The following is a 10,327-nucleotide window of genomic DNA, read 5'->3' as shown; positions in this document are numbered from 1 at the left end:
GTTGCTTGTTTGGAAACAATTCGCTTTGTCAATGCTTTGGCGGCACAAAATCAATGGAAAATCCATCAAATGGATGTGAAGTCGGCTTTCTTGAATGGCCTATTGGAGGAATAGGTCTATATTGATCAACCTACGGGATATAAGGTCGAAGGACAAGAAGATAAAGTCTTGAAATTAAAGAAGGCTTTATCTGGGTTGAAGCAAGCCCCGCGAGCTTGGAATAGTAGAATTGACAAATATTTCCAAGCAAATGGTTTTTCTAAGTGTCCACGTGAACATGCCCTCTATGTAAAGATTGCTAAAAATTGTGACATCTTACTTGTTTGCTTGTATGTAGATGAGTTGATATTTACAGTAAATAATCCAAAGATGTTTGAAGAATTCAAGAAAGCAATGGCTAGAGAATTTGAGATGACAGACATTGGCCTAATGTCCAACTATCTTGGAATTCAAGTAGCACAGAGGAAGGATGTCATTTTTATTTCTCAAGGAGAGTATGCAAAGAAATTCTCAAGAAATTTGAGATGGAGAATTGCAATCCCGTAAGCACCCCCGTTGAATGTGGAGTTAAAATATCCAAGCATGGAGATAGAGATAGAGTCAATCCCACATTTTTCAAGAGTCTTGTTGGAAGCTTAAGGTATTTGACATGTACAACGCCGGATATTCTTTTTGGAGTTGGACTCCTGAGTCGCTTTATGGAAACTCCTACTACCTCACACTTAAAGGTAGACAAAAGAATACTTCGGTACATCAAAGGTACGTTTGATTATGGAATTCTTTATTCATCTTCTAAAGAATCCAAGTTTGTGGGTGTCACGACCCAAACCGAAGGGCCGCGACGGGCACCCGGTGCCTTACTCAACCGAGTACCAACGTAACATATCTTTCTTATCATACTATCATGGGTAAATGAGCTAGAAAACCCTTCATGAGATAACAAGAATAAAACATAAGGGAATACTTAACGTATGATGACCCAACATGATATACAAACTTATACATGTGACATACGGGCCTATAAGGCCGACATGACCATTTGTAAACTCAAAACATAGGCCGACAAGGCCCTACAAGTATCCATACACCTGACATCTGTCTACAAGCCTCTAAGAGTACATAAAATCATAAAGGTCGGGACAGGGCCCCGCCATACAAATAAATACATATCCAAAGCATACTGACAAATAGGCAACTCTGGAGCAAGTGGAGTACACCAACACCTTCGCTGAGCTGATAGCCTACTAGGAGGAATGTCAATCTGTCTATCGGGACCTGCGGGCATGAAACGCAGCGTCCCCAGGCAAAAGGGACATCAGTACGAATAAAGTACCGAGTATGTAAGGCAGGAAAGCATAAATAAGAACAGTAATGTAAAGAGAGATAGGGGAGATACAACCTGTAACATCTGAGTGCCTCTGGGGGCTAGTGACATGAAATGCATAATACATATATATACATAAACTTTTAAAAACATACGCCTCTGTGGGCATCATCATCATCATATCATACCCGGCCTCAAAGAGGACTCGGTAAAAATGTACCCGGCCACGTGGAGCTCGGTAAACCCAACTGATCAGTGGTTGCACAATAGGTCCCATACCCGACCGACTATAGCTCGGCTCGGTAGAGTAAAATAGATACATATATAATGCATGCTGGACTCATGGAGTCACGTTCTAAACCTTTTGAAGTGACATAAGGTCATTGCACCATCGATTAACATCATGGACATCATACCATCAATATGAACTTCACTAGGACTCAAGGATCATATATATTTTCTTGGAATAACTTTGTAAGGAAAGAATAACATGGACAACCTTAGTTGCTAGGAGTAGATTCATTATGAAATAGCGTATCGTTTATGTTCGTTTCACTTTAGATCATGCCAAAAGAATGAAGGAAGATCCTTAACATACCTTAAACATGTTGAGTCCTTAATACCGTCAAGCAACTCTTCAAACAAGTCAACTCGATCTATCATAGCATAAGGAGATTCAAAATCAGTATTGAACAAAGGCTAAGTCTGTAACTTAAGCTAGTAGCTCGTCTACGTAAATTCGGGCAGCATCTCCCTTGTAACAAGGGCCTCCTCCAATACCACATACCAACAACAATAGCCAGGGAAGTCCAGCAACCTATAAATATCAATAACAAGACACCATATAACAACAACAAGTCACAACTACTTCACGACGAGCGGCAAGCTCCGATTGGAATCCGTATAGCCCATATCACCCCTTATAGACTTCTTACATTAATTTAACAGTATCATTAACATGATAATGAAGTCATTCATCAATGATTCCATCCTTATACCATATATTTATAACAAAGGAAACAATCCTCAACTCCAACTATCTTCAATTAGTAGCTTTATTCACTAGTTCATGTCTATTCCATCCATTTAACTTAATCAACATCAAGATAACCTTAAGAACATGCAAGAAGACAATACACACAACTCCTATAGTAACTTCAAGTCGAAATCCAAGTTATATTCAGCTCACAACAACCCTCAATAGCAATACAACACCATAGAAGTGACTTAGGCTAATCCAAGTACTATCTTGTAGTTTATCATCCTAACACCTTAACCAACATACAAGCAAGCTTAATCACAATTAGTAGGCTGTTATACTCACCTTATACAGCAGCAACAACTTGGAATTTCATCCAAATACAGCCCACAACAATCCTCAATGATAACACAACCTCAAAGAGGTGTTGTTCTTCACTAGAGCTAAGTTTTGATGTTGAGATATGGTGTAATCACTTTGGAATCACTTCAAACACTTGTGGAATCTGTTTAGAAGGGTTAGGAGAAGTTTAGAGACGAAGTTGAGTTGAAAATAAGTGAAAAATAGGCGTCCAAATCGTTTATAAAGTGAAGTAGGTCGACCACCGCCTAAGTGGGTCCCATTGGGTGCTGCTTGCGCGGTCTCGCGAAAATGCAAATATCTCTCTACTCCGATGTCGTATTGACAAATGGTTTAATGCGTTGGAAACTAGACTCGTAGATATTCAATTTGATATGTAGATCATCCATTTATGCCAAGTATATTGGGAGAAAAGTGCATCTACATTTGACCTAAATTCAAGCACATTATAAATGCAACTTGTGATGATCTTTGCTAACTTTTGTTCCATAACTCGTTTGACTTAAAAACATAACACAGGACTATCATACGACTACAATAAATCATAAATTAACCTCCTCATCATGTTAATCACCCTAGTCTCACCCCAAAACAATATGTTATAACATTCCAAACTTGTCGATTTTCGACGAAACTTATTTTCTTCAATTCATTTAGCTTCTAAGCCTTCAAACCCTCTTGCTACTTGGTATTAATGATCTTAAAAATTTGTAACCTCCACGTTAACATGATGAACTAACTTTGTAAACTTTTCAAAGATGATTCCATTTCTATGCTTACATTAATTGACTTATGTCGTACTCTTACGTACGAAAACATGGGGTGTAACAGTGGGATATTGTGATAGTGGCTGGGCTGGTGATATTGATGATTCAAAAAGTACTACTGGGTTTGTTTTCTTTCTTGGAAATTCCGCATTTACATGGGATTCTAAGAAGCAACCAATTGTGACTTTGTCATCTTGTGAAGCGGAGTATGTAGCAGCTTGTTCGTGTGTTTGCCATGCAATTTGGCTAAGGAGCTTGTTGGAAGAACTTCACCAACCACAGAAGGATGCTACAAAGATTTTTGTTGACAACAAATCGGCTATAGATTTAGCCAAGAACCCGGTATTTCATGAAAGAAGCAAGCATATCGATACGAGATATCATTTTATTAGAGATTGCATATCTAATAAAGTTGTGGAGCTTGAGCATGTGAAGTCTGAAGATCTAATTGCAGATATTTTCACCAAGCCTTTGAAGATTGACGCTTTTCAAAAGTTAAGGATGGCGCTTGGAGTAATGAAATAAGTTCAAGGGGGGATGTTAAAAATAGTAATAAACTTGTTTCCATTTGTCCACATTTGTTTAGATTTGTTTACATTAATTTAATGCTTTTATACATATAGTTAGAAAAGAGTAAGGTGTGGACATGTGTGAATTTGTGTGAACTAGTGTAGGCATGTATGGACTAGTGTGTACATGTGTGGACTTAATTAATATGTACTCATGAAGTTTAGGCTAGATACATGTAGGAGTTCTACTATAAATACCCGTGTATGCTAGCCATTTGGTGTAAGTGAAGTTGAATAGAAATCATCCTTTTCTCCACCTCTCTAATAGTGAGTTTTGAGTGTTTGTTTAGTTGTCTTGCTCTCCCAAAAATTTCTAACAGTGTCTCCATCATAGCATTACTCACGAGCAATTTATTCTCCACCACTTGATTGACAATATTCCAGGGAGGATTCTACACACCGTGAAGAATATTTTTCATGAGCATAGAAATAGTTTCAAGTAAACAAGGGAACAATTAGGTAGTAACAATGGGTTTCTAGAATTGCCCTAGCTTCAGCTTCAGTATTTGACGCATCCGGGATCTCAGCAGCTTGTGAATCATTTCTAACACAAATTGCATAAGAAGACCTACCCAAATTTTCTCTACAAGCTCCATCCGCACTGCTCTTGACCCAACCAGTAGGAGGCAGTTTTGACCATGCTTGAGTGTACTTTAATTTCGGAACATGTGCATCCAGTTTTTGGTACAATTCTTGCCAGTTTGTAGTCATACCTGAGAATGCAATTCTCCGGACCTTGAGCAGCATCGGATATTGAGAGAAATCTGGAAGATCATTCTATTGATAGAGACGGCTTTCCCGTACATTCTGGAGTTCCTTCTCTTCTATAATTCCCATACAATCATGGATGGTATTGCATTGAAAATTGGTTTCAAACATAAATTGAGAGGGCCTGGACACCATTCATTTATAACCTGCACAAGCTGCTTTCCATCAGTGTTAAATACTTGTAGGCAAACAAAAGTTGGTCCATAAAATTTTGGCCATGGAAGCCCTTAGAAACATGTAACGACCCAAACAGTTGTTTTGTGTATATGGGCCCCCTTCCCCTATTTGATGCTTCCCGTATGCTTCCTTCTGTTTTGTGACTTGTGGGGATGGTTGGTTTCGTTTCGGGAAAGTTTTGGAGTGAATTGTAACACTTAGTTTCAAGGTTGAAAGCTTAAGTTATAAGGGTTGACTGAGGTTTTACTTTTGTGTAAACGAACTCGAAATGGTATTTTGATGGTTCCAATAGGTTTGTATGGTGATTTTTGGACTTAGGAGTATGTCCGGATTTGGATTTGGAGGTTCCTAGGTTGATTTGACTCTATTTGGCGAAAGTTAAAAATTTGAAGGTTTGGAAGGTTCATAGGTTTGACTAGGAGTTGACTTTGATGTTATCAGGCTCAGATTATTGTTTAGGAAGTTGGAATAGGTCTTTTATGCCATTTGGGATTTGTGTGCAAAATTGGAGGTCATTCTGAGTTGGTTAACAGTGGTTCGACATAAGTTTTGAAAGTTGAAAGTTCGATTAGTTCATTAAGCTCGAATTGGGGTGAGATTTGTGGTATTGATGTTATTTTGAGTATTTTTAGACCTCGAGTTAGTCCGTGTTATATTTTAGGACTGGTTGGTTTTATTGGACGGGGTTCCGGGGGGCTCGGGTGAGTTTCGGATGAGTCTCGGATCATTTTGAAGTTTGAAGGCAGTCAGATTTTGGTGCTTTCGCACTTGCGTGGTTTGGAGCGCAAGTGCGAGTCCGCAGAAGTGGACAGGAGGACATAGAAGCGAGGTTTGTGATGGACAAGGAAGTCCGTAGGTGCAGAGTCTTGTGCACAGGAGCGTAATCGCCGAAGCGGAGGATGTCCGTAAGTGCGAGAGGCTGGGGGTTTAAGTGAAACTCGTAGAAGCGAGCTTTTGTCGCAAAAGCAATGCCGCAGAAGTGGCTGGCATGTAGCAGGTGCAAAATAACTAGGCAGTGTATATTCTTATCGAGGGTAGCTTCATTTTAACATATTTTGAGATTGGGAGCTCATATTGGGGTGATTGTTGAGGCAATTTTTACCCACTTGGATTGGGTAAGTGTTTTTAACTTGGATTTAATTATTATTCATGTTTCTATATTTGATTTTGACATTGGGTTGGTAAAATCTATGGGAGAAAATTGGGGTTTTTTTAAGGAATTTTGGAGAGATATTATTTGGGATTTGGTTCCCGATTTGAAGTCGGATTTGGATGAAGCTTGTATATTTGAACTCGTGTTGGAATAAGTGATAGTGATTTGAGCAGATGTGGACCGCGATTGTGAATTAAATTAGGGAGGTATTAGGGGTCTCAAAGGGCTCCTCTGGTGGTCGCAAAGGGGACCGATGGTGGAGTACTGAGGTCCAAGGTAAAGTGGAAGCCAAGAAAGCGACATATTTGAAACTTTTGGAGAGCATGGACGAGGAGGAGAAGAGGACTAAAGGGAGCGGTATGAGGTTACTAAGAAGGAAGTGCAGTTAGCAGTTACCGCGACTAAGAGTGCCGCGTTTGAACGCATGTATGAAGAACTTGGAGGCAAAGGGAGAGATATAAAATTGTACAGGCTAAACGAGGTGCGAGAAAGGAAGGCTCGTGACCTGGATCAACTGAAGTGCGTCAAGGACGAGGATGGTAAAGTGTTGTTGGATGAGGACCTTATTCGGTGGAGATGGCAGACTTGCTTCCATAAACTCTTGAATGAAGAGGGGGATAGGAATATTGTGTTGGGTGACTTAGAACACTCCAAGAGTCGTCGGGACTTTGGGTATTGCAGGCGTATAAGAATTGAGGAGGTAGAGGGGGCTATGCGTAAGATGAGCAGAGGAAGAGCGAAAGGGCCAGACGAAACACCGATTGAGTTATGGAAGTGCGTGGGTAGGGCAAGCTTGGAGTGGCTACTAGGTTTTTTAATGTCATTTTTAGGGAAAAAAGGATGCCCGAGGAATGGACATAGAGTACGATGATCCCGCTGTATAAGAACAAGGGTGATATATAAAATTGCAACAACTATCGGGGTATCAAGCTACTGAGCCATACTATAAAAGTATGGGAGAGGAGGGTGGAGCTAAGGGTGAGGAGGATTGTGTTGATTTCAGAGAACCAATTCGGATTTATGCCGGAGCGTTCGACTACAGAAGTTATTCACCTTGTTAGGAGGTTGATGGAGCAGTATAGGGAGAGGAAGAAGGTTTTACGTATGGTGTTCATCGACTTAAAGAAGGCTTATGATAAAGTGCCGAGGGAGGTGCTGTGGAGATGTTTGGAGGCTAAATGAGTTTCTGTTGCTTATATTATGGCTATTAAGGACATGTACAAAGGAGCAAAGACTCGGGTGAGGATAGTGGGAGGAGATTAGGAACACTTCCCAGTTGTTATGAGGTTGCACTGGGGGTCAGCCCTCAGCTCATTTTTATTTGCCCTGGCGATCAATGCACTAACGCGACACATTCAAGGGAAAGTGTCGTGGTGCATGTTATTTGCAGATAATATTGTATTGGTTGATGAGATGTGTGGTGGTGTCAACGAGAAGTAAGATTGGAGGCAAACCCTGGAGTTTAAAGGTTTCAAGTTAGAGTGTCACGCCCTGAACCTGGGGAGGCGTGGCTGGCACCCGGTGTCGTTGTGGCCCGAGCGAACCACTCTATAACTCATTTATTCCTTTTGTAACTATCATGGGCCAACATAGCCACAAGTACAATTGTAAGTGGAAAAATATTATATTAATGAATCGTCGTTCTTAAAAATATGAATACATATGGGCCATCAAGGCCTCTGACATACTGAACAAAATGAACCTCTGTGTCTACAAAGCCTCTAAGATTATTCGACATCAATGGGACAAGGTACCGGCCTACCCATAAGTCTCTAGCAAAATTCTAATACGATGACTCATAGACTCGGCTGCACTCCGAATGAGGTGGAGTCTTACCGATCCTTCGCTGAATGCTAACCTCGTCTACTATGAGGGCTCATCGAACTGATTATCTATACCTGCAGGCATGAATGCAGTGTCCCCAACAAAAGGACGTCAGTACGAATAATGTACCGAGTATGTAAGGCGGAACTGAAACATAACAGTAAGTCAACATCAATTAAGGACATGGTGGAAGAAACATGGAGTAAAGGACTCAACCTGTAAGTCTGGATAGCTCTGTAAATCATGAAATATTTATAATGTCATGCATATAAATGTCATATAATGCATAGGTCTGTACATACATAATATCATCAACCCTCTGAGGGCATCCCATCATATCATTTCAGCCACTGTGGGCAATATCATCATCGTATACCAGCTGATCAGATGGTGGTGCTTATATAACGTCATAACCTTTTTCCATATCCCATATACATATATATACATATATACGCGTATATAACGCCATCTGGTCATGGGTCAATGTACATGAATGCAATGCATGAGAAGTACGTCAATAAAATCTCTTGGAGTGTCATAAGACCATTATGCCTTCGAATAATATCATGAAGTAAACTTTTTCAACTTACGTATTTTTCTGAGACCCATGAACAGATGATAGAATAATTCGACACATGGAGAATCAAGAACATAAGCATCTCTAGCATTTCTATGAATAGAGTCATTTATGGAAATTGCGCATTTGCTCATTTTGTTTGTGTCGTATAGATCATGCCAAAAGAAAGAAGGGATAACATTAACATACCTGAGCTGGTTCTCTTGACAATCCCTCTAACATATGTCTTTTGCGAAGAACACGTAACGCCGGATCAAAGTAGAAAAAAATTCTTATGATATTCTTGAAAAAGATTGCACCGTACTCCTTAGAATTGCAAATGCCGTTGCTATTATATTATGTGGTCTCGTATGGATTTCCAAATCCCCTCTTTTCCCTGGTGATTCCTTACCCCTTTTCCTCTCACCACCACCAGAGTTCAATCCGACCCTTCAAATAAATTCTTCTATATCCGACTTTTTGTTTCCCACTTTCAAGAACTACAAAGCTTGAAACTTTTCATCATTATCAGGTCAGCTTTTTCAATTCTAACTACTAAGATAACCCCCAAAAGAAAAGGACAAGAAATTCAAATTTCACCCTTTTCTAACTCAAAACACATCATATGAAAATTTACAAAGTTTGTCCAAATTATCAAACCAAAAATCAGAAATTCTAACCAAGATTCTTCACTTATGAACCTTGGAGCTCAGCAAATTAAAATTTCAAACGTTATGGTGCAAATCTCAGCTTTTATAGTAAGCTCCTAAACAGAAAAGGCAACAATATTTCACTGGATTCACTGAATCAAGACGAATTGCCTTGATCTCAAATTTACATAAGAAAATCCTTTTCTATAACTTCCCCAAATGAATTATGATATGGATTGAAGGCAAAGTTACGGATGACTAAAAAATGTAGTCCATGTGTTATCTCATTTGGTTTCCAAAAATGAAGAGTCATCAAAGGGGTAAAGTGGGTGCTGCAACGTGAGGTAGGGAAATTTTAATTTTTATCCAACTTATTAGTTAATTAGGTAATGCCCCGTTACCCGATAATTAACCAATTACCCGCATAATTAAGAATTGTCTCAACTTACTTAAAATAGTACTCACCTTTCATATACTCTATACACCTTACAATAATATACTTTATATAACTTTCTACCATGGTCATGTGGTACCATATAAAATCAATACACATACTATTATTTTATTAAAACATCCATGGAAAAATACATATATTTTGTAACTTATAATTTTCCTAATCTCATAAAAAGAGTATAAATTTTCGTACACTTAATTCTTGAAATGGTAAAAAGATAACCTTATTTTCTTGTGAGAAAATAATTCATATCTTTACAATAAAGAAAATCTCATAAACTTTTCTCATATTATGTGTATAATTTAAAGCATATTCGAAAGTAGTAATAGTAATAACTATTTATTTTTCAAACTTTTTACAAAAATATTCCACTCAAAATATCATATCAAATATATATAACAGTATCAAGGTTGTTAAAATTACGGGATCTTATAATAATATAGTCACAATCTTCAAAAGTAAGAAGTTTAACTAACATGTATGCATTCAGTACGTGTAACATCAAATTGGAACTAAGGTTATTAATTTGAGCATCCAATATAAAATAATGACAAGCGTTATCGAACCACTCAAAGTGGACATCATTAAAACAGACCATAGAAGGACAACATCAATTGCAAATTGATTTTCGATTCCCGATTTATCTACCAATATAGTAAATTAATTGTCACCATTCAGTTTCTAGATTTAAATGCATTTGTAATTTTATTTAAAAATTAGAAAAGTTTGGCAGAAGTCATGTAAAC

At 38.5% G+C, this 10,327-nt stretch overlaps 1 protein-coding gene across 1 annotated transcript; it reads left to right on the top strand.

Moving 5' to 3' along the window:
• The first annotated feature begins 6,521 nt into the window (after window positions 1-6,521).
• LOC109215857 lies at window positions 6,522-7,279 on the top strand. Its single transcript, XM_019379972.1, has 2 exons — window positions 6,522-6,871; window positions 7,063-7,279. Exons 1-2 carry the CDS (start codon window positions 6,522-6,524, stop codon window positions 7,277-7,279), a joined length of 567 nt encoding a protein of 188 aa, XP_019235517.1.
• Window positions 7,280-10,327: the final 3,048 nt, after the last annotated feature.

Source organism: Nicotiana attenuata, unplaced genomic scaffold (genome assembly GCF_001879085.1).
Source record: "Nicotiana attenuata strain UT unplaced genomic scaffold, NIATTr2, whole genome shotgun sequence".
Classification (NCBI taxonomy): Eukaryota; Viridiplantae; Streptophyta; class Magnoliopsida; order Solanales; family Solanaceae; genus Nicotiana; species Nicotiana attenuata.
The sequence above is the reverse complement of the archived record's forward strand: the minus strand, read 5'-3'. Positions and strand labels throughout refer to the sequence as shown.